At 39.2% G+C, this 26,239-nt stretch overlaps 1 protein-coding gene across 1 annotated transcript; it reads right to left on the reverse strand.

Moving 5' to 3' along the window:
* Positions 1-1,881: 1,881 nt before the first annotated feature.
* DNAJB14 (DnaJ heat shock protein family (Hsp40) member B14) lies at positions 1,882-26,239 on the reverse strand. Its single transcript, XM_054293355.1, has 8 exons — positions 25,958-26,239; positions 20,201-20,375; positions 11,181-11,326; positions 8,013-8,198; positions 7,571-7,665; positions 6,808-6,917; positions 5,405-5,577; positions 1,882-3,769 (listed from the first exon to the last, which is right to left on the reverse strand). The coding sequence occupies exons 1-8, from the start codon at positions 26,088-26,090 to the stop codon at positions 3,645-3,647; spliced, it is 1,143 nt and encodes a 380-aa protein (XP_054149330.1). The 5' UTR covers positions 26,091-26,239; the 3' UTR covers positions 1,882-3,644.

Here is a 26,239-nt window from a genome sequence, read left to right on the forward strand (position 1 = left end):
ATTTTGTTTTGCTGATTAAACCTCTGCCATCTCAGCCCAGAGGTTTTACCTGAGTTTGGTTCTCCTCCTGTTGCTGTGGGGTGGGAGCAGCTGGCTGCATGGTGCTGGGGTCATGGCCAAACCACAACAAATGGCCTTGTTCTTTCCTGTATTTATTACATCATATCTAAGTTAGAGCTTCAGGAATTTATTTAATATTACCTGCTGTAAAAAAAACCAAAATGCTTTTACTATTGCACTTTCCTTCTATTTGACAAAAAGAGCTACAAGAAGTCAGCATAACAACTGCTTAAGGGTGAATGAAATTTATGAACACACAACCTTAAAAAATATTCTTGCCCTCCCATTTTAATCCTTTTACAGCATTTGTTACAAAATTATATTAAAATATTTATTATTTAAAGTTGTCTCTGCTGTCTATTTAAATGCATCTGTTACATTTTTAGTGCTGTAATGTTCTACCATTTCTTGGAAACTTGTAAAAGAAAAAAAGACTGTTTAAAAAAAGGTTAAAAATTCCAATTTAGACTTGTTTTACCCAAACAGAGAACTTGTAGGGAAATGTTCATCAGATGTGAACACTGAACTGCTTGTGACTCAGGATGCTCCATAAATAGAACACATATTGATGGTATATTTCAGCAGATGCAAATCACCTCCTTTTTTCATTAGGCTGTCTCAGAGCCATGCCAAGATATTTTCTCTTTTTGCAAGGCTTTTCTGCCTGCCCTTTTAAAGGATAAAACCAAGAACCCATGTTCATGTTCATGCTATCTTTAGATTAAATGAAAGGTAATGACTAAATAAAAACAGTACGGAGCGGGTAGATAAAATGTTGAGGGATTTTTAGTCAGGCTGTTCAAAACCAGTTTTGTTTTTCCCTTTTCTTTCCAATATCTGATTTTAATGGGAACTTTGCCTTCTGAAGAAAGGTCATCTGAAAAGATTTAAGTACTCCACCCTCTTCAATTTGCATTCTGCTCATGAGAAAATGAATTCTGAACTTTCCAGCAGATTCCCTTAACAAATCCAGGGAAGATATTGACATTTCTGAAGAAAAAAACCCCTTCAGACTTGAGGAAAAAAAGCAACAATCATGAGGAGAAAAACACCCACTTGAAATATTACAAGAATGTTTGCAGGCCATATTTAGAGCAGCTTAATCTTTATGCCACAGGAAATCACAGCATCCTTTTGCACATTACTCAATATTTCAAAGTGTGCAACTATTTAATCTGTTAAATGCTAAGCAGCATACTTCCAGCAGTATAAACATATTATTTCCTTTTCAGAAAGTGCTAATTGCAATAGGTAGTCAAATGAAATGTTGCAGTCGAGGTCTCACCTTAAACCTTCTGGGATGTCTGTGCTGCCATAGGGCACAGCCAGCACATCATTCCAGTTTGCAGCGGAACTGACAGCAATGTCAGCATCCATCCCTTTCCCCACTTCTCACCTGCACCAGAAGTGGCTGCAGGGCAGACACAGCCCATAGGATTATTACAGGCAGCTTTGCTAAGACCATCTGTTCACTCTGACTTCACAGTTCCAATGTTTGATAAATGTGTTATATATCCTTTTTCCTGTTAACTAAAAGATCACTTGCAAACTCAGACTCATTTGTAAACAGGAAGGCCCAAGTACTTGTTAAAGCCTTTGGAACAACTTTCTTCTTTTAAGAAGACACAGGAGTACCAGGATCTACGTTGATAATTTGTTTTCATTAATATAATTACAATACATTCTGGACAGTTACAAAATCTGGGGAATCTGGTTTTCTCCATAGATTTGGATTGCATATTTCAAACATCTGGATGCCTTTCCATTGCATCTGAACCCTTTTACTGCAGTCTTAGCAAGGACATTCAGTACAGCAACCCCTTATTTTTTTTGTTGTTTCAGCAACTTTTAGTTCTGTTTTGTGCCCCAGGCTTTTATGTTCACCTTGAATGCCGGTTTAGCTGCTTAGTTAAAAGCCTGCAGCCAGTCTCATGATACACCAATTCAAGAGAAGACATTTCCACTGGGACAATTTGGAAAAGGGATATATTCAAAACGTTTTCTGGATCACTTGGAGTAATTTAGTTTGTTTGTAAAGTCATACCCTGCTGTAGATCAGAATGAATTGCAATGAAGTCAGACAAAGTATTTAAATTTTCAGTTTAGAAGAAATATTTGGCTCCACATGAACTGATAGCATTGTTCAAAGATAGCAGTTTTGTCAAACAAAATATATTGCCCATAATACAAGCTGTCTGCCATTCTCAAATTCAAGAAACATTCCCCTGCATAACACTGTTAAAATGTAAAAAACATTAGCTACTGAACCTAAAAACATTTTCAACATACTTTGATAAACTTTAAGTACATTGTACTTAGCTGCTTCAGAACACCTCTTTGCATCAGCAGGTGTGGCTACATATAGCTTCCATTTCCAGGCCACTGAGTTACATGATCTTCTATGCAGGAGCCAAACAGTAGGCTTGCTCATTTCTACAAAGTCAGTCCAGCTACATTCTGGTCCCAAAAAAAACATACCCTACCTCTTCTGACAAGTGATAGGGCTCTGACCATAGGAGCACACTGCAAAGCAGCAAAGCATTTAAATAGTTGGCAAAAGGGTTGAAAGGCACATAGCTTGTCCTTAGCAAAATCTCCCTGTTCCACTTGCGGTGCCCATTGAGGAATCAGTATTGGGACCTAGCTTGAAATAAAAAAGTAGTAAGAAAATGGAAGCCTGCCAGGAAAAAAAATTAGGTTGCCTTTTTATTTTAGTTTTAAAATTTTAGTGCTGCATGTTTTCCTCTACCTTTCCAGTGAAAATTAAGGAAGCTATGGATGCATGTTAACCGTACGTATGGACTTACTACTACTGGAATACCAAATGGTAGAGCTGCTGTAAACCGTTGCAAGTACTAAAAGCAATGTTTATAATGGTCTGTACAGCATTTGCAAATATTTACTCTGAAAAGAGATTAGTGTAGTTCTTATTTTTCTCAGCATTGCTTAGAAATGCTAAAAAACTACAACAGCTAAACTGCTACTCTACACCAGATCAATTTACCCCAACAGATATTTAGGAATATATGCCATTATATTTAAAAATACCAAGTTCCTCTAAGTGGTAAACCTAGAAGATTTTACATAGAGTTAGAGATAAAATATTAAAAATTATTGTTTCAACTCCACACACTTGACATCTGAATAGGAGTGATGTAATCATACCATTTATTCCATCAGTGAGACAAAATGTAATATGGAACTAAATTTCTGAGATTTTTAAATAGAAAGTCATTTAACTCATATATACACAAAGAGTTCTTTCCACAGATATTTACATGGCAAATATGTTAGAGGAGAACCACTATGACTAAGTCTCTATAAGTATAGCATCCTTTCTGAGCTATTCTCTCTGCTGAAAGAATTCACAGAAGCTTTGAAGTAAAATCTAAACAATTAAAGTTACCTATATTTCACAGTAGGTAAAGAAGCCGTTAAATGATATTTCAGCATAAGGTTTCTGGAAACAGCTACACAGTAGAGTTTTACATCCACCCTCTTTTCCAGCATCCATGGTGAAACTAAATCTCTTCTCAGTTTCAGGAGAGATAACAGCATAGATAAGATGTGTGTGTAACTGTAGCTCATCCTCCTCGGTAGAGGCTGGTCAGCCGTTCTAGTTCTTTGCAGTTCTCCATGGACATGGACTCTGCTTTCTTTCGGAGCCGGTCGTCTCGATAGACTTTTGCTGCATAAAGTAAGTCTGTTTCTTTAAGGAGAAAAGAGAAAAGATTTTTTTGGTTACAAACTGAATACTTGGCACATGACAGAGCTGTACAAAACACCTCAGGTTGTAACCCTTGCCCTTTTTTCCTTCTCGCTATTCTAACTTCCCTCAGACGCCATTGAAACAGCACTGCTACAGTTTTCCTTTGCTGGATCTTTGTAACATTTCCATCTTTTTGAGCAGGTAAAGCTGTATCAGCCTTCCAGCTCCCTCAGAGTTCATACAGCAGTATCTGATTAACACGAAAAAACCACACCCTACAAAAATCCCCTACTACTTCTGTCACACCTCATTAAACATTACAAATATAGGCCACTCTCAGTGATCCTGCATTGTTATTGATTCCTCTAGCATCTTGTCTGTGCCCCAAAAAATCCAATCTTAATGTTAAGCCCTTTACTTCAGCTGATGCTGATTCAGACTGTCAATGTTCAGAGCTATTAATAATTAAGAGCTCTCTGTATTATACTGGTGCTCAACAGCCTGACATTGCTGAGCATCATAATTCTGTAAAATCTTTTTTGTCACTTCAACTCAAAATGCAAGACATTCTTAAACGTCAATTAACCCCAGATAGATTTTAACTGTCAAAGAGAGTTAACACACAACAGGTGTTTTAAATCCATAAAACCACAAAATCAGCTGTTTCTATAATCAGGATAAAAAGAAAAACCATTAGGAGCCTCTTACTCAAAATCACTTTGGGTAGTTTTCACCACATGATAAATGACAAGTACCAAACAACTGGACTGCAGAGACTAAAGCTGGACAGAAATATGTGATCTGACTCAGAGAACTACATTCTATTTACTTCCAGTCTGTGTAGTGACAGGTCATGAATGAATTATTTTTCCAGTTTTCTATGACTGAAGCTCACCACATGAAAAGTTAAAACCATCTGGTTTCAACACTGATGTAATTTTAGCAGTGCTGTTCCCACAGAGCTCACAGACAACAGAATAACTGGTTAAAATTGATGCTGATTTAGAAAAGGCTGCTGGTGCTCTTCAGTATTCTTATGCTTTAACACTGAATTCTAGGTTTCTGAAAAGAAGTAACTCATTGTATAATATCAGACTGGAGAAACAGATGGCAAACTAAACCCCCTTGTTTTACAGGATGTGCTGCCTGTCCTTGGTTGCCTGGAAAAGCAGTGTTTGTATGTACTGTGGTCCAAGGCACATTAATTTTTCGTCTCTCTGGAAACACCTATGCAAGCTTCTGGTTTATTTATTTACTTGTATAAAAGCACCTAGGGAAATGAGCTATTGCCATGATAAAGTAATGTGGAAGACATGAGAATTCTTAGAAATTGCAGTGAGTTAAGGACAAAAGCTTTGTCATAATCAATTTAGTGTAGTCTTTAATTTTCTGAGAAATGGTCACAGCTAATAAATCAGGTTAAAATTGCTGATAATTTGCAAAGGGTTTTCAGATCACTGACTAAAATTCAAAAACTAAGTAACACTGGGGCAGTTTTAAAGTGAGAAACAGCAGGGGACCTTACACTTACTTTTGCATTGAGATGTTGTAACAATACAAGCACTTCCATCTAGCCTCAGGCTATTTTTATAGTAATGCATGATTTAATGAAATTACACACATTGCCAAACTTACTTTGTTGCCTCTCCTTCCAACAGTTATTACGAATGTTGGATACATAATCTTCTTCCACGCTCTTTTCCACTTTCTGTAATGACACTCCTTTGTATTCATTTCTAAAGTCCTTATTGACATAATAAATGACACCCAAATTTTCTGTCTGCATTTTTATGGTCTGCCCTGTACTTCTGCAAAAAAGGAGGCAGGGGGGAGAGAAAGACTAAATATTAATTTGATTATTGTTTTAACACCACAAGTAGACTTAAAAAAATATTGACATTACAGAATAATAGCAGCACATTCCCAAAATTGCCATTCTGAGACAAATAATTAAAAGAATGGCTCTGTAATCTGCTAGAGAAAAAAATTATTGCACTTACCTAAACATTAAACTTCTGCTGCCAAAACACTTGATCTCAAAAAAAAATCCACTTTACTAAGACACTTATTTCATACCTCTTTAGCCAAATACAAGTTTTAATAATAGAAAATTACATTCAAACTCAACAGAAACAAGTCACTATTCTGTAGCAACCCAGTACAGCATCTCCATTCTGAAGTGTCTGCTGCCAGCCCTGATAAATTCATTTTCCTGCTGGCATTCTGTAGATGCGATGATTAAAAATCAAAGACCGGGTGCAAATATTTTGGCAGAAAAGCTTTTGTAAGCATTACAACAGCTTAGCTGCAGAAGGGAAAAACATCCTACTCCAGAAATAGAGAACTTTGAAAAACAGGAGAAAAGAAACCTCTCTGTTGTTCTTAGTTCTGCAAGGAACTAAGGCCCTTTAAAACCAGTGTGATGAGTGGGCTATTTCTACCAGCTAGCTGCATGCTTGATTCAAGTTACTTATTTCTCAGAAGATAAAAAGGTTTAAATATCCTACTGTATGAAACAGGTAAGTTTTACAAGTAGAATTCTTCACAAGAAAAAGAAGATTTTACCAGCACCTAGAATGAAGCAAAGAACAGACAATCTTCCCAGCCGTCATCATGTTTACCACTTAAATGAAGATGAGAAAGTTGCTTTCAAGTTCTTCACCTTCCACAAACACAGATTACCCCCAAAAGAGTAATGAGCCTTAGAAGATTTCAGGTTTTGATAACTATGTTGGAGATGCAAACACCTTTGCAACGTGCCATGTTGCATGGACCCACTGCCTTGTCCTAGACCTCCTGAACTCCAGGTACTGCTGACCTCTCTTCTCCATTACATTCTCACAGCAAGTTCTTTGCATCTAATTTTTTTTAAAAACAGAACATGTTTTTCTGCTTCATCTACACCTTCCCTCCCTTTCTTCACTGTGGGAAATCAATGATCAACTAAGGGAAGACTCTCCACAATGCTTCTAAGTGGGAGAGGGTGATCACAATACCTTCCCCTCTGCTTTAAGGTGATGTAATTAAGCATTACTTACGATCTTGGGTATAAGGCGTAAGGAGGGTTAGATACCATCAACTGGCTCAACAAGGAGACAAAGATCAACACAATAATAGGCATCAGCTGAATGACCATAGAGAAACCTCCCTACGGAACAAAACAGATTCAGGTATTTCATAAATCATCAGGCAAACAGGTAAATCTGACAATACTTAATGCTAAGTGTGACTTTTTGCTTTAAGCCTCAAAAGCTGCTAGGAAAACAGTAACTGCAAACACTGTGGTATTATCTGAACTTTCAGATGCATACACAATATTCACACAGTGCTCAAGCTGCAGGAGTTCATGGGTTAGCACGTACACACAAGCAACTACCACATAAAAGCTGGATTCAGCTACATTGTATGCCATGATTTGGTCTTATCTATGCAGTGATATGTGATTATACAGGACTAGAGATAATTCATGGAGGTGAATACTGAGCCATAAGTTCAATTCTTACTTCAGCCCAAATAAATTTTTCTATGCATACAAGGATTAGTGGCCACAATTAGAGGCTCATATAGGTTAATAATACCAGTCACCAGTAAGAGAGTGACATACAACATCAGGTTTACAAAACCAGACTATTACCTTCTCAAATTTGCACACCTATTTATCAGTCAGTAAGCAAACCACCCACTGAAGTTTAAAATACCCAACTGGCAGGTACAAATCCTCCTCTACAGTACAGAGCTCCTGTACAATCACAATACTGAAAGCAAATTTTGTAGTTTAAAGCCATTGGTGCTTAAACTTACATCACCCCTCTCTTCCTCCCTCTCGTGCCCACTCTGACGGTGCTGGTTTGGATGGCTGTAGCCAGCACGACCATTAGAAAATGAGTGTACACTACCTGGGGAAGGAACATCCACATTAAAATCATGTACAAAAACACTGTTTAGAGGTCAGTGCAGAAGCAACATAAAGCACTTTACGTTACTGCTCAACAGCACATAAAATGACGTTAAGGTATCTTGAAATTTCAAAGTTGTTTAAAATAAGTATTTTAAGCTGTATGATAGTAACCCCAAAGAACTGACATTTTTGGGATTTAGGAACACTTGAGGGAAAAATAAACTGATGCAGATTGTAGACTTGGGGTTCAAGGCTGGCCGGAATAATTCTACTATTTTATAATTCATAAACTCTAATGCCACTCTGGCAGTACATCTCGATAATTATGCTGATGTATACAAATACCTGTTGGAAAGGCCCCTCCAAAAAACATGTTGAACAGATCCTCTGGAGTAATATCTGCCTCACAACCTCTATGGAAGTTGAATCGGCCATTGCTAGGGTGATTGCAGGTTTGCTCTTCACTGCCTGTAAGGTCATACTGCTTTCGTTTCTCTGGATTACTCAGCACAGCATACGCATTTCCGATTTCTGAAGCGAGGAATAAAACACAACTCCCATAAATGCATGATAAAAGCTATTCCAGCATGAAAATTGCAATTTCAAAGTCAAAAATAGGCAGCAAACGATGCAATTTACTGTATGTTACAAAACAGCTACAGTAGAACAAGGTCCAGAAACATCTCCACTTTTCTTAGAATAGCTTCCACAAAGTTTCCCACCAACGCTATCCAAAAGCCTTTTATCCTGTTAAACAAGGCAGAAGGCAGGAGAGCTTTGTTTCCTTTTCTAGGGGAACACCTACCCTTGTGGAAATGTTCTCTCTCACTGCAGTTACAAAAAAAGCATCAAGCATTACAATGAGACTCTGAAGCTGAGTAACTGCAGTTTGCTCTACCAGCTAGCTTAAAAAACCTTCATGGACTCAGCAGGTTTTCTTTGGTTTCATTCGGTAAAGTGGGCATTTCTTGGAACGCACCAACCTCATTGTCTACAAGAGTGTGAATGTATTTTTCTTCGTGCTTCTGAAGGTATTTGTGGGTTACATGAATAACACAAAGTTCTGCATGATGTAACCTGAGGAGTAGAACATTAATGCATGGCAGGAATGTGCTCCTCGGGCGGTCAGTATGACCTCAGTGTTTGGAAGGCCTGGCCTGGATGCTTGTCCCTGTTTATGCTATGGTATCACAAATGAACAGCTTCCATTTTGGCAGTAGAAAGGAAAAAACCTCACTTAGGTAAGCACAGAAAATATCAGCAAGAAAACCCACACACACTGCTGACTTTAGAAGCTTTTTTCTTGCGGTGCACAGACATAATGATCTTACAGACTGATGGAAAGTTTGTGTTGCCACTTGATGAACAATCTTCACTCAGTCATTTCTTCATTAAACCCCTTCTGCCTTCCTCTCTACTCTCTCCTCCAGGCCTCTCCAACAAAAGAGTTCCTTTGCAGCCAGCCAACCCAAGGCACAGGGATTATGATTTTCAGTGTTGAAAAGCCATCAGTCATCAAAAGTTCGTGAAAGGTGCAACACTATAACCTCAACACAGGCAAATAAGACTGTGGTTTTATAATTAATATTTTAAACATTATCCAATCTAAGCAAAAGTTAATGAGTTTTAGCCACCAGTCTTTTAAGATGCTCTTAGGAAAAAACCTAAGCAATTCCTTTAAGTGAAGGAGAAAACCCAAATAAATGAAGCCTGGTATTTTGAACTGCAGCATGATACAAACTGACATCAAATATTGCTGTGTTGCTCAGTATGAGGATAAAATAGGTAGTAAAAATTTAGATTATCCCAAGACTTAAAAATGAACAGAGATAATTCAGGTGACTGCACATAAAGTGAAGTTACCCTACTGTCACAATATGTCTGTTTGTTACTTGCTCTTGATTATCTGGTGCTAATTCACAACAGATTTGATTCCAATATAACTTTCTTTTCAAAAAGGACATAAAAATGAAAAAAAAGTCACTGGTCAAAACTTTCACAGGAAAGATTTTTGATTAAATTGATAAAAGATAGCAGAAGTTATTACATTTGCACATACTTTTTGATTTAAAATTCACTTCAGTAAGACTGCTCAGTATAATAGAAGTGCTAGGTAGGTCAAGATCTAAGTACCTTACCTATCATGAAATGCAATTCTGTTTTATAATGTGACCTTTCCTTAAAATAAAGCATTATTATGAAATAAAAACTATTGTTATAAACTCTTTTTCTCAGATTGATGTCAAAAACTGATCAGATATCTTTAAAGGAAAACTAAACCATAAATTTACTCAGCCATACAAAAGGTTACGATAATTTCAATGCAAGAAAATACCAGTTGTCATGAAATAATTTTTGGGCAATGAGATTCCCCAACAAAATTTTCTGTTCATTTACTCATCTTGTTAAAAACCAGAAAGTGAAATTCAGCTGAAGAAATTAGACTTGTACAAAGTGCTCACATTAAATAAAATATTAAGAAGCTGATTTTTAACATTTTAAAGACGATTTATTTGAAATGCTATTAACAAGGAAGAACTATTTTATTCCCAGGGCCTGAGACAATTTTATAGGAATAGTATCTTTTAGATAAAGACATCACAAGGCTGTAGGAAATGAATCAATAGCAATCAACTTTCCTGCTCTGCTGTATCTACTTTTCATCTGGAATTGTTAATATATCATTATAATTACCTCTTAAAGTCTGTATCAGAAGTCTTGCTCAGGACTTTTTTTTTTCTTTTTTTCCCTCCCCAATTTTAAGTGTTTTATCCGAATGATTTTTTCAAATGTCTGCATGTAAACCTCACACAGGAAAAAAATAAAAAGATGTACCACGATCAGATTGTTTATCCATTATAATTTCTTACAGATTCACATTTTTCTTCATCTGAGATGAAGCTGTAGTTTTCTTTAAAAAGCTCTTCTTCAATAACTCCCCTTGTGTAGGACTAAGCTAGGCAGCCTTAAATAAGGTCAAGTCAGATTGTAAGTTCTACCTAAAAAATGGTCAAAGGCAACTACTATTAAGGCCATGATTGAACTCATTTATGCAGGAAAAGTAGTAAAACTACACATATCCAAGAAATTCTAAGGAAAAGGCAACTTAGTGTGGCACGTGATTCAGAAAAAAACTGCATTTTGCTATCAAGGATTGCTTTCTTTTTTATCTAGCTCAAGTACAGTAAAGATCCAAGACAATAAAATTCAATAACTACATTAAGTCAACAACAGTAAAAAAGTACAATTGGGTTTCACAGATAAAGTATTTCTTCCCTGTACTGAACAATACAGTTAATTTTCTGAAACCAAGCCCTACTGCCAAAGTCCATGTTCTTTATCTTTACTTCTAATATAACAAAGGTCAAATATTTTCTTGAATAAAAATGTCGGTCCAACCACAGCTAAAAATCACATTTACATTTGTAAAAATACAAGCAATCAATGCAGATAAATATGGATTTGGAGGAAGTTTAATGATAAAAGAAATTTAAAGTAAAAATGGTGTTTTACTTTTAAAAGCCTCTGTTGCTCCAGGTGCATGGTTTTTGTCAGGGTGGAATTTCAAAGCAAGTTTTCTATAAGCCTTCTTTAGGTCTTCTTCACCTGCATCCTTTGACACTCCAAGGACTTCGTAATAATTTTTACATTTCTTTATACTGCAAAAGAAAATGATGTAAAATGTTGCAAGCAAAAAGATGTAAAAGTAATGGGTTAACACACAGCTGTGAATGAGGTCATACACTACACTGGTGCATTATATTACATCTTTTGCTTTCAATATAAATTATTTTTAAAATATCCACTCTAGAAACAAAGAATGTCATTTTTTGATAATAAACTCACTATTGAGCTTATTATGTACATTTCTTTTACTTCTACTGTAGAACTACCATGGCTGTAAGAAAGGGTTTCAGTTTGCAACTACTGTAGCATTTTCTCATCCATAATTGCATTAATATTGCTGTTAACAATGCATAAAAAGAAGGTTCCAAATTTACTTTGCACAACTAGCAGGTAGGAAAATGTGTTTTGACTGTAAACAGCAAATGCACTTCAGTATGAAGGATATAAAACAAAGCAAACAACACCTCCCTTTCTCCAAACTAAAGCCAAATCCTACCATCACTCAAGCATTCACTTTTCAGGGAATAAAACATGAGAGAATACTTCTGCTGCTGGGAATGCACCTGGATCTTAACAATCTTTCTGTAAGTGTTTATGTAAATTCAAAGTCACACTATCAGCTCCAGCAATTGCATATTTAGCTTATCTCATATAATCAAGTATAGCATTTTTTAAAACTCAAACCTCAGGAATATTCTTTTTGTAGGCTGTCTAACCCAGACAGGAAAAGCAAAATCTGGAAATGATGTAATGATTTAGTATAGTTCACAATACCCCAGAAGAAAGAAAGACCACTTAGAGGAAAAGTGAGAACATTAATTCTTTGTGGGCAGGAAGAACTGATCAAACCAGTAAATACAGCTTAACAATCAAACCAAGTTACTTGGGTAAAAATTCAGAAAGAAAAGGCTGAATCCCAAACTTGCACTGCAGAAATAAAGCACACTGACATGGAGTGCATGCCAAAAAAAATGGACTGGTCTGAGCAAGAAATAGAAATTACATCCAAAAATACTTTAAAAGCTTCATGTGAGTCTTTCACATGGCTGTAATTGTATCTGCATTCTCTTACATGCACAAATGTCTACATAACTTTGGGTTTAATGTTTCCAAGACTATACACAGGGCAGCCCTGTGTATTGCAAGGGGGCAAGGAAGCCTTTGGCATTCTCATGGAATCCTGTAATTAAGGGAATGTGAGCATCACAAGTACAACCACACCATCATGTGTGGTCCATCCTACTTCACAGATTGATCAAATCAAATTTCATTTGAGGGATCCTGTTTCCTGTGTTCAAATACAGAAGCTTTGACGGAAGCCTCGGTGCAATGCTCACAAGAGCACTGAATTGAATGTATGCAGGCAGCTGCCAACACAAACATCCTGTGAAATAAATATGGCTCATTATATTGAAGTAACATTTAATAAGCTCCAATTAGGAAGCTGATAGAGCTAACTAAAAAGAACACAGTGAATCCATCAAGAAAGGTTGGAAAGAAAATACATTAAATTATACTCGTGAGTACTGGAAACTCTTTTTGGTAATCTGTACAAGCAGAAAGAAGTGTGGTAGTGTACAGATCCCTTAATCCATAGCCTCAATGCTGGGATGATTTATGAACTGTACCAAGAACAGGTAGCTTTATTTAAATGTCTAACAGTATCAAATTAAGCTTTTATTTAATGAAATTGCTATCTCAGCATCCAATCTAAGTTCTCTTCAACAATTGCTTCTGAGATATCTGTTTGTGGGCCAGTCTCTTCAGAACTTTGGTTGATATAAAATTACATAGCAAGCCGTCAATGTTCAGCAAAGTTGTTATTGTTTTAGCATTAAAACTCTGGTGTGAAACATTCATTCTTGTGTTTTTAAGCATTGTGCATCTTGAACAACTCTCTCCTTCAACAGCATATTGTCATTTTTCATGGGGAAGAAAAAAACCACAGAAATCTATTTATTTACAATATACATTCATTTCACAACTCTAGGACGCCAAGAGGAGAAATATGGGAAAAAAAAACCAGTGCAACAGATGCCAACCTGTACTTCTAACTCCCCAAAACCCATTTGAGATTTCCTCCTGTTCACAACCAGTGGATGCTCCACAGTGGATGACCCTCAAAGGAGAAGCAGCAATGGTGGGTATCTATCAGAACATCTAAAGGATTAATGCAATCACTTTCATGCAACAGCTATCCTGAACCTGGCCCACAAATGAGGTATTGTTATTACTGAGAAACATGTTCAGCCAAAGTATAACACATTTCTGTTTTTTTCTTTGCAAGTCTTTCCTAGTGGTAAATGAAAAATTCTACAAACACAAATGTGGAACATGAATATACATACAGAAATTTTGCAGTTTAGCAGGACTTTGGATTAGGCAGATAAAGTTTTAAAGCTAAAAACCATTAAATGATCTTACAAATGCAGAGGGGCCAAAAACCATACCTAAGCCTGGAATTTTCAGCAGTGACCTTATGCTATGAAGCCCTTACCACACTGTGCCATTAGCCAACAGTTTTACACCATTGCTTGGCCACCTCAAGGCAAAAACCACCTGGACTGTAAGCTGCCAGCATCTGGTTAATGCAGTTTCCTCCTGGGAGGGAGTCAGTGACTTTTGCCAGGAGGTTCCTGACAGAGCACAATTCAGGGCAATCATAACAGGGTAACACCTCTGTTTTACCCCTCTCAGCTGAGTTCATGTGAGTTCTGCACCAAAACTTGCACTGGGAATGATGGGACAAGCAAAGATGATTAGAAGGTGCTTTCCAGTTAAACAAAGTTATCAGTGTTTGTGATGTGCTCCCGAGAAGCAAAACTTTCATGCACCACAAACAGAACCTGGAAAGTCAGTTTATCACAGGACAAACTGTGGGGTCACTAGGACTCAGGTCACACATGGCTGTGCAGCCACAAGGCTTCTCTAACACTGCAGGAGCACACAGCCCACCCTCAGATGCCTCAGCACACAGCCTCAGATGCCCCATCCCTCCTCATCCTTTAAGAGATGCTCCAAGTCTTCCTCCCCCAAAACTCCACTCTCCTGAGGAGAAATTTCACTCCGGCTGCTGGAAGCTGTTGGAAGCCATGGCCAACTTGATCCTTGCCCCTCAAAAGATGCAGACATTACTGGACATATTCCTCACCTCTTTACTTTAGCAGACTGACCTCTGACAATCCTCACTCAGCCAAGAAACCCTCACCTGCACCACTGAATTATTCTGTGGACATTTGTCATGGGAAGACAGGTGGCACTTTTCTTTTACTACAGGGCACAAAAATCAGCTAGTAAAGGCAGGGAAAAATTAAGGGTAAAATCAGTGAAGGTCTGGAAAAGCTCCATCACTGATGTTACTGCTGGCTTTCAACTGCACCTGAAACCCCTCCAACACTCTCAGCATTAACAACTTTCTGAATGCTGCATTTCAAATTGTTGTTTGTTTGGTCTTGCTGCCCTTAAGGCACTGCAGTTCCTACTGCTAGTTTTCTTGCATATGTAAACTCCATGCAGACATTTCTTTTTTAAATTCTAATGTACACATCACTTGCTTACAAACTGCCCATTTTGTACTGAACAGGTTATTTTTGTTGTTCTTTATTTTTGGTTTACTTGAAGTTTGTAGTTTTCACTGATACTTTGCTTGGGGTTTTGGCTTTTTTGTGAATTGCTTTTCCTGTACTTTTCATTTCTGGTTGGATCACTTCTGTATCTGAATTACTATCAAATTATTTCTGTTATTTCTCTCCTTGTTGAATTGTCAGTCCCCTGCCAACACCTTGGCACTGTCCTTCTGATTAACAGATTTGCTGGCTGTTCCTGAAATAACACCTGACTTTTACAGAATAGACTTCTCAAACTGCAGGAGAGCAAGTGATGGCCTACATTCATGCCCAATCTGTTGACAGAAGCATCTCATCACCCCTTGCAAAGCTCCACTATCCCAGCTTGCAGCTGACAAGGCACCTGCAGTACAACTGGTCAGCCAGCTGCAAACTGCAGCAGCAACAACTCTGCTGGATGCTGGGCTCCTCTCCATGCTCTCATGGCTGACAGCACAGGGAGCCCTTCAGGTTCTGAAACGCCTCTTCTCACCTGCAGAAACCCAAGGGCTGCCACCACTGGTTCTCCTGTGACTACAAAATTATGTGATCCTAATGCTGTGCTTGTCAGATCACTTTTCAAATCTACAATTCAGATTAGGTCAGCACTGTCAGTTTTTATCAGATTAACAAAACCTATCAGAGATGCTTGCCTTACTGGATCAAATACCTGCAGCAATGCACAATCATGAAATTTGGAGTATGAGGAGGTATTTCAAAGGGTCTTCCAAAGTCTCACAGGAACAGCCCAAAAGACAAATACTTCAACCAGAAGCATGTCAAGGGAGCCACAATCATTTCTCCCTATGGTAATCTGAACTGAGCAGCACAGTGAGCAGCAATGTGAATGTTAGTGACAAAGAATCCAGCAAGAGGAAGCTATACTGACTTCTGATCCTAGAGTTGAGCCGAAAAACACAGTAAAATGCAGACCAAAATCTATACAGGTCAAATTTCCAACTATGCCAGAGAGCCTGATGCAAATGGTATCTTGCAGCTGAGCTGGTAATGTGCCAGTCACAGTTTGGGTGACAAACATGGGCTGAAAGAAGTGCTCTAGATGGGGAAGAGAAGGTCACAGCACTGTCAAGGAACTCAAGCTGGTACCAGCATACCCCTAGTTTTTAAAACAAATGCAGCAGAACTCTCAGACTTCTGGTGCACTGATAGATTCAACAACACATTATTAGGGTGCTTGTCTTACTACCTTCCTCTTGGATGTACCTGATCAGTTTGTTTCTACTGTGTATATCATATGAAATAGTCAAGGCTGTGTTTACATCAGCATACTTTTCTCCAGATTTTATTTAATATTTTATTTTAGTTATGAGCTTTATGACAAAGTCCATCATCTCTTCTCTGCCACTTTTCTGTGACAGGCTCTATGACTATGATTTCCACCTTAATTTATCCATCATTCAACTGGGTATTTCAAAAACTCACGGCAGCTCTACAGCCTAATTAAAGGCATGCCCTGATTTCTCTGCTTTGGTGGTTTGGTTTTTTTTAACACATACTGATTGCTCTTATTAATCCACTTCCAATTAATTATCTTCTTGACACTATGGTAGAAAAGAACCAATATCTCTCTTTTTGCTGGATTTGTGAAAGTGTCAGCAGAATGCTTGGAAAAAGTCAGTCACACAACTTATATTCCTGTTTTGATCCATGAAATGTGTACAGGCAATGTTTTGGTTCACTACATGAATTCAAATCAAGCTACTGATTATTCCTGACCACTACTCAATGGCACTTAATCCTGCCTTGCAAGGTTTCTATAGAACTCATGTTAGTTTGATTTGGTTTTATCTCAAAAATCCAAATACAAAACTTGATTCTTGTGCTTTCTTCCAAGAAGCTGGCACTGGCAAGGCAGGAAAAGCAGTATTCCACCACAGTTTTCACAAGACAACAATGCAAATTTAGCATACTAGTAGTCATGGCAGTTTTCTTTCAGATGTCAAAAAGGCAATATGGAATACATGCTATGGCTTATTCACTAAAAAAAAAAAGAGACCAAAGACGTCAAACACCATGTGCATTTTAAGATAATTTAAAAAGACCCTGTATAAAACATACAACATGAAAATGCCTCATTTTTTTTGTCGTGCATGTGATTCTTACACATTTGTCTTAAGCTGACATTGCTTGTGTAGCTTTCAGTTGCCTAGAGACCTCTAGGGCACTTGCTCTAAGAAGGCATTAAGGCTACTGTGGGTCCTAACATATTTCTGCTGGTCTCCTGTCAATACCTCCCACACGCAGGTCACCTAAAGGTGTTAAGGCAACTTGATCCAGTTCTCGGTGACAAGGTAAGGATCATTAAGATGCACGTACTACAGATGGGATTTTCAAAGCATTTCCACTAAAAAGCAACGAAGTGCTGCGGCATCTCTCAACCTTCAAACTGTCACACTGAAATAGCAAGCACAGCTCCCACAAAGAGCAGCATTACCCAGCACTTATGCAATCAAAGGAAATATGTTACATCTTACGCTTCTCCCTGTTGAGCAGCTTGCAAGCTCACGTAATACTCTACAGAACTGTTATGGTAACTTGCTAGTGATCAGTGTCCCCTGTGTATGTGGAAAAAATGAAGCCAGCACAGAGGTGCTTGTTTGTACTCATAGCTACTCACATTACTAGAGTAACACTGATGAAAATTAATGCAGCTAAATTAGTTACATTGCTCCAAGCATATCCTCACTATGCTTCTTAAATCTGCTGTCACAAACAAATTCAAGATAGCTGTACAATTCCAGGAACTTTAATCAGTGATCCAAGCCAGGGAGCTCAGAGTCAGTCTCCCTGTCTGACAGTTCAGTAAAGCTTAAAACAACAGCATTGGAAATGGCATGGAAGTGTAGCTGAAAGCTTTTCCTATGTCTATATTCAGTTACTGAACCAAGAACTCCTAAAGGGAAGAATATTTGAGGATAATGACCTTTTGAATCATGCACATGCAAACCACTCTGTCCGATGTCCATGCTGAGTGTCAGAATTTATTGAAGTTTGGAGGTTTTGCTACCTTGCTGTCTATAAACTTCTTCCCTTACAGAAAAAAAGACAACAACTGGGCATGAAACACTGCTTAAAACCACCTCTTTTCACACACAATTTCTTTAATCAATTCAAACATCTTAAAACCATTCCACTGCGGTACAGCAGAAGCATATGGTGGTGACAAACTCTATTCTCTAAAGAATACCCTCCCCAGAGGGGCATGTTTCATTTAATTGGAAAAATATGGGGCCTGGCTGAAGCAATATCATATGCTGTCTGTCATGTTTCCAACTAGAAAGCTCATTCTCACTGTGGTTTAAACATGAACTTTCTCTCAGTTATCATCGCTGAATGTGTTATATTTTTCCGTTTAGTTTTAGGCCATTGTTTGTATTTAATTCTGCTCCCATGGGCAAGGCACACATGTTTTTTAATTCTTAACCACAAATTTTTTAAGTGGTTTATGTCACTAAATAATAACAAGACGAACATTTCAAAACTTTCAACATGATCACTGCACAAATCTAAACAAAAAATTCATCTCTCTCTAAAGGTTCATGAAGTGCTGTATTAAAGGATGGCAGCGTTCCCCGAGCAAAGGTGAAGACATTGTTTCAACACATGATTTTAAGTGGTATGTTAAACAAACAAACATGGGTTGTTCTGTATTACAATCGCTTATTTTGCAAAGATCTTGGTAGGTTTTAAAACTCTGTATTCAACATTCAATGTCCTTGAAGCAATGTTGCATCAATATTATTCTCAATGTGCGATTCTTGAATACCCCTAACTCTGGTCCTGATCTCAACAAACTGGATTAAGTTTATATAGCATTTAACAAATCCCTTCAAGAAAGCAATACCCAATACCACAAAAGCCAACCAGAGAAAAAAGCTAGCTCTACAACACCATTTCAGCCAAGACAAAGTAGGCAACATACCTTCTGCTAAGACAAACAGACTGATCTTGCAGGGAGCCTGATGTCGAAGCAGACTGCAGCTCAGAATGGCACGTCACAGGTGAGTGACTATTGGCACCAGACAGCCCTCCCTGCAGCAGCCTTTTGGGAGTATGTGACATGCCTTATTTTGAGCTAAGCCACATTTACAGAGGACTTCTTTCTGGATATTTTGTCTCACACATGTGTGTACGAGCATACATTCTACAATCATTTTAACAAAAACATACAGGCTTATCCAGGCTTTACTTCAGATATATCACAAAAGGTAATAACATTAATTAAGCAGAGATAATGGTCAATGAAAAGCACTAGTAAATAACACCAAGAGGATAATCATGTGAGACCTGCTGCTGTCTACCTGCCTGAATGCAGAGCTTCTGTATCAACACAGAAAAACTACTTCTTTCCTCACTGTTAGCACAGCTGAACAGATTTCTGAAATGCAGGAAGATCTAAGATCGTATCAACAGAAACATACATTTTACAGATGCACACAAACCCCAATCACCCCAAATTTCTGTTATGCACAACATCCAATACACACAAACTAGGAGACAGGGACCTCTTGATTTCCCTTCAAGCTCCCTTGAAAATATGTGGGCTAGGCTTATGTGAAAATACCAGGGTTTGAGCTGTGAAATTTCCTTGCTATATCCATATTTCTTTAGCAGAAACCTGGGCACATATGAAACAATATTTTTCTTGCTCCTACAGCCAGCAAGTATGCAGTAATAACATGACTTAAGACTTAGTTGCCTCAAAAGGGCATTTTTATTGACTTTTGTTTCTTTTCCCACATCCTTTCCTGATGTCACCTCATCTTAATACTATCAAGCTGCACTAGGCAGAGTTTATACTGCAACTCAGATGATGTATTCCAGTGCTTCTCAGACACCTTTACATTTAAACCAAAATAATTTTAACATTTGTCTAAGACCAGCCTGGACAGCAAGATTAGCTTGAAAATAAACTTTAGGAGTGACCATGTATCTTTAGTATAAAAATACTGAATAGAAACACTGCCCTGCAAGTTGTACAACAGAATTTTCATAACTTTTTCCATTTACCATGAGATCTACTCAGTAACTATTTTCAGTATTATTTTTCCATAAAGTAGCCTTAATATTTTGAAGAAAGGAGTAGCATCTTTCTTGCAGAAAGTAACAGCGTCTCACTCAGTGTTTAAAGCCAGCAACACTCCTCCTTCCAGTCAAAGTTCAGTACAAGTAATCCCTCTGAGACAACCTCAAACTTCCTGTGGCTCCTCTAGATGACAGAATTGAAAGGGTAAGTAGACAATACACAGAATGAAAAGCAGTGACATATTTAAGCCATACCTTAGTACTCCTTCCATTTGGTCTTTGTTGTAGCCTTTTCCACTTTCACCTGCAGCAGATGCATTGTTCTCCTTCGTGCTGTTGGGCTTACTTTGATCACTGTTACTGGCTGGTTTTCGGCAGTAAGCGCCTCCCCCAGCAGTGCTTCCATTCTTCATAATAGCTTCCAACAAAACTGTAAAAACAACAATATATCATAGTATCATTACAGGTATTAGTGAAAAAGTCAGGCCTCTCAAGTATCTCAGATGAGAGCACCACATGACAAGACTAGCTGCTACATCCTCCTTCCTTACTGATCACCACTTTGTGTCACAAATTTCATGCCAAAACTATGGAACAGTGTTTCAAAATTAGTAACCAGGCTCCTCCCATCTGTCTCTGCCAAGGTAATGTAACACTGGAGCTAATATGTCCAGGTGCTTCATTTCTAGATGTTTTTTAGAGCCACTGAACCTGTGCCTTGGGGTGAAAACATCTGAACACCTGAATAAGCAACTGCAAATTGAAGAAGAGGAACTAACCTTGCACTCTATATAAAATGCAAATCATTCCACACAGACATCAAGCCCATCTCCAGACATTTCAGTTCCTACAGTACATACCTGTCTGTAACCCGAGTCAGTACTGCCACAAACTGATGTTCTATTCCTTCCAGGCAATATCAGCTGAAATTCAAACCACTGTTAAAATGCCACAACCAGCAAGGACCAGCCAAGTACACCCAACTCAAGACCTGAAACTTGAAAACCAGTGGCTTCTGCTAGTTCTTGAAATCCTCTTTCATTCCATGTTCCAGTACATCTCAAATGTAGCAGTTTTAATACACATTATACACAAAGTCCATTTCTGTATATAAGCCTGTATTTTAGGGGTATCTGTCTTAGCAATGAATCAGAAACAATACCATTCTAACACAAGGGACTGCACAGAAAGTATAATATAGATTAAAGATTATTAAATAGTCCACCTTTCCGGAAAACAGATTCCTTCAGAGCAACATGGCAAACTACATAAGCTAAATTCGCTTCATAAAGAAAATTAGTTACTATCTGCATTAAAAATGCACTAATAAAAACTGCTAAGGAAAAATGTCCCATGCACTGTGAAAGTACAGCACTTTCTTCTAGAAAGCCCATGGGAAGAATCCTTAAGAATTTCCTCCTAAATTAAAATAAAATTCTCCTCTGCTTAGCATAGTCTTTCTTAGAGCAGCAGAAAACTGGGATCCTACACATCATAGCTTGTGTATCACAGGAAGAAAAGAAAGTGAAGCTTTGTTGAAAAGGAGCTTCTTAAAAGTTCCCCAGCATTTAGTTTTACACTCACTTACTAGTGAGTAGCTACACTCAGCCTGAACAAGAAAGTCAGCTGACTTCAGAGCCAGTCCTGCCCTCCGCCTGCCTCAGCCAGACTCATGGACTGATCAGATCAGGCTCTTTACAGCAGATGTAAAGGAAACAATTAAGCTTTAGATGTCTAGTTGTAACTGAGGGGATGCTCTCACTACAAATGAAATCTGGAGACTGAAAACAGGAGAGCTACAGTTGCATTATGGATTATAGCTGAAGGACATATTGAATATTTGCAATACTTTATTCTAATATCCTCTGTTGTGGCATATGAAGTTCTGAGGTAAATGAAGTTGTAACAACTCCAACGAGGTGACCAGGTCTGCAGATTAAGAACTAATCAAGAACAGAGCTTTGAATGAACAGACAGCGCCCTGGGAATGAAGCATTTCAATCCCAATGTGGTCCAAAGAACTGCTACCAGAAAACAAAACAAAAAAAATAATTATCTTTCTATCCAGTGAGTATGACATTTAACAATGGCATTGCACAGAATCCTAATGCACATGTGGCCTTCTTGAAACAATGCTTGCTCCAAGTTTTGCAGTTCCTCCTTTCATATTGGTATTGCTCTAGAAATTTCTCATCCCTGCCCCAACATTTATGCAGCATCTGTGGGAGCAGAAATGGCAGAAATGCAGGCATGGGCCATGGTTTGCATTTTTAACACCCCTTGTTTCTCCACAGCAAGTGTGGCTCTAAGTCTCTTAATGAACAGGTTTGGTTGCAGTATACTTTAAACATCACTATTTTCTAACCCCCTTCTCAGACCTCATAATGGAGCTGCATTGCTGAGAATACAATGCAGGATGCTTAAAAAAATAAAATTCAAATATATCAGTGTGAACTTCTTAAAATAGCAGGACACAGCGTACACAAACATGCTATTGTCCTACACTGAAAAAGAAAACCACACAAAGGGTATGGGGCCATTGTTTCCTTCAAATAGAAGATACAGTTTAGGTATTCAGAAATTACTCTGGCTCTTCCACGAACTGCTGGTGGTAAAACCAGCTGTTAGAATGTAACACTAACACTGCATTTAAGAAAACTTTAACTGTGCATCTAGTATTTTGAAATAGGGCATACAGGGAACCAAAGACTTATTTTGTTAGCAGGTAAGGCAACGAATCTTATCTCTGAGTGTGTCTGAAGCCTCTGTTGTGTGTACTATTACCTGCTGTTGAATGAAAGATCCTTGGACTACATTTGATTCCATTATGCATTGAACATGACCCCCCTCCTCCCCCCACTTTCACTAATGGAAGAATTCCGTTTAATTCAGAATTTGTCCTAATGCAACAGCCTAAAAACTAAATTGACATGCTCCCAAAAAATGTTTGTAAAGGCAGCTTCAGAAATGGGGCAAGAAAATCTTAAGAAGCATTAAAAAATAAAGTTTTCCTTAACAATGTTTTCTGCCTTCAAACAGAATGGCACCTAAGTTTGAAAGGGGCATTTTGTCTTTGTTATCTTTAAATTCACTCTAAAAAAATCTTTTCCAGACAAGCGATTAGATTCTGTTCAGTTGCAAGATGAATCCTTGGCAAAAACCAAAATCAAACAATTTTCTAGCAAAGAATGACGTCAACATGGACACTGCTACTACGAAGTCATTAGCTCAGTATCATTAAATAAGCACTGACCTTACATTTCACACTAGTAAAGCCCTAAAATAGCACTGCTGCAGTCAGCGTATTTCAGGCAGAAGCTTTGTTTAGCAAAACTAAACTTCACTGATGACTGAACTAGTGCTGAATGCCCTTTAAATGTAAATGTTGCCAAAAGCAGATCACACATAGTATTGTTTTAGAGACAATAGTTAAAACCTATTCTCTGCCCTTTTGTAATCCACTACAACATCAGGAGGAGGAAGCTCCCACCAGTAAAAGATTCAGCAGTACCATTCTCATTGCTTTTATGACTGACAACTTTGTTTGTGAAATGGTGGGCAATTGTTCTCAAAACGATACTAAAGGTACAGCATACGAAGAATCTGCAACTTCAGTGAGAAATTAGTTCAACTACCTTCCAACCCACTCCAGAGAAACATAAGTGAGCAGAGAGGCAACTGGGGCTGCACCACGTTGTCCCAGCACCATAAAAACCCAACACATTATGACTGTAAAATGAGAATTTGTGTTAGAACTAAAGGGGTTCACAAAACCTTAACTACTCCTTTCTCTCTGGTATGTGCTATGACACATTTTTGGTTACCTGAATTGTGAATTACAGGTTGGATTTTTTCCTTCATGTTGGCCCCCAACTAAAAGATGCCAATGAGAGCAATTTAATTTGTTCTTAGTGTAAAATGCCAGCTGTAATTTATTGCAGCCTGTCCAGAACCTGTTCTGAAAAAAATACAGTCTGTGTCCCTGCACTTTTAAGAGGGCCACTTAAGTGCCTCAAACTTTAAAACCAAAATAAATTCAATGAGTTGGTGTTGTTTTGGGAGGAAATGAGATGACTTTAAAAGATTCAACAACCTCCACAAATAGAAAACTGAAGCACAGAGATATTAGATGTTTACAGAGTCCCCTAATTTCTAAGTACCTAGTTCAAATCAGGCCTAGGGCCTGAACTTTTTCAGTGGTATTAGGGCATCTGCAATTCTCTTTAGCTTCAGATGGAGCTTTAACTGCCCACCAGTTCCACAAATCAGGCCCTTGTTTCAAGGTGAATACCTGAAAAACCAAGCACAAACAATTAGCTGGTGACTAATGGAAAAGGTGTGAACTGACTTATTTAACATCACAGAGAAATTCTGGGAAGCTTTTCGTTTAAGAAGACACAATTCCCCAGATTACAGCCCACTACCACAAAGCCAAATTCTTTTCCTCAGGTCTGTACCTCATTTGTGATTGACTTGGCTAATTTCCACAGTGACTAAAACAAGTGTCCTACAGACAATAGCCTAATTAGCCATCTATTTCTTGCACTGAATACTTTATCATGGTGGTTATGTAGTGGCAGTCCTACTTAAAAAAAACCAAAAACCAAATGCTCAAAACAAGTCAGATTTTCTTCCTGAAAGCTGCTTTAACTCCTTGAGATATAAGATGATAACAAGCTGTGTGAAGCAGATGAAGCTATTTGCTCTCCTTGGTGAAAGAAGCTGAATTGAAATCCTCTCCTTTCCTGCCTCCTGACTAACACAGATTCCAAAAAGCTCCAAGTATTTTCACGCATGTCATGTTCTCAAAAATTTATGTCATGTTCTCAGAAATTTAGGGGAATATGGCAACATCCATGCTGTCTTGCAGAAAACAAAACACTTGAAAAAATTAAATACTAATTTAAAAAGTGCCAGCAAAGTCTTCATTTATCGTTTGCATAGAAGAAGAAGTCAGGGGATAGGAGGTCCAAAAATGTTCACTGCATCTCCTCACAGCAACTTCCAGTTAAGATCTGGCCTCACACTTCTGCTGCAGAAATGGCAACTGCTGAGGCCTGTAAGTGGTACAGGGCACTGAAGCTGTTCCTACTCCTTGCACAGCACAGACCACATAAGTGAGAACCACAGGAACGCAACAAGTCCCTGCTGCGTCCAAAGGTGTTTTGAGCTGACTTCTGGCACTGTGTGACAGAAAGGCTCCAAGACAGGAAACAGTTCTACATACACTGAAACCTTACTACTGTTCCTTTGAAACAATTATTTCTAAACACTAAAGGTAATATTTTTTGGTTTTAGTACGGAATATTCAGGAGAGCTAATTAGGTCTTGGGGGTGCCAAATATTCTATTTTCTCTAGCAAAGGTAAACCCGTGTGCAATTCCTATGTGGCTGCTGTACACCCAAAAGGGAACCAAACCCGAGAAAACCCAAACCACAAGTATATTAGAGAATGGAGACACAGACCACAAATATATTAGAGAATGAGGACACGGTCCACTCTGGAGCTGCAGCTCTCATTGCAAGCTGGTAGAGAGGGGTGATTCACAGTGACAGAAAATAAGCCAACCCAGCCTGTCTCGGCCTGGGGCCTGAGATGTCCTGATGTTAATCGGGGCTAAGCCTCGTCTGTACGGCTGCGCTTTTACTGATGGCTGTAGGGAGGAGAGGAATGCAGGCGAGGAGCTGGGTCGGCCCTGGGAGATCCCCGCTGGCACCGGGGGAGGCAAACCCACTCCTCCGCAGCGCCTGACGCCAGTCACGCACCGGCGGCGGAAGGCACCTGCCCTGAGCGCGGCCCCCGGGCACGCACTCCGGCCTCCTCCGCCAGCCGAGCCGCGCACCCCGCCAGAGCCCCCGGGCCGCCTCTGGGGCCGGCTCCCGCTCGCCTCGGCCCGCACGGCCCCCCCCGGGGCAGGCCCCCCTGCGCCCGCCCTCCTGCGGGCCCGCGGTCCGTCCGGGCTCGTCCCGACGGAGCCGGGCAGCGGCAGCGGGGAGGGGGCCGGGCTTCACCTCGGGCCGTCTCGGTCGGGTAGAGCTTCTGCGCCTTGTTCAGGAAGCGGAGGGCGCGGTCGCGGTTCCCGGCCTCCAGCGCCTCCCGCGCGATCCCGATGCACTTCTCGGCCTCGTCCCGGTTCCCCTCCATGGGCTTCTCCTTCCGCCGCCTCCGCCCGCCGCAGCGCAGAGAGAAGGGGCCCGAAGCCAGAGCGGAGGCGGGCGGGGCGGAGGCGCCGAGAGCGGCGCGGGGCGTCAGGCGGGGCCGCGCTCACTCCGCAGGGCTCATCCCGCCGCTGC

The sequence above is a fragment of the Melozone crissalis genome, unplaced genomic scaffold (genome assembly GCF_028551555.1).
Source record: "Melozone crissalis strain CALT ecotype California unplaced genomic scaffold, PUWL_Pcris_2 ptg000006l_1, whole genome shotgun sequence".
NCBI classification, from domain to species: Eukaryota; Metazoa; Chordata; class Aves; order Passeriformes; family Passerellidae; genus Melozone; species Melozone crissalis.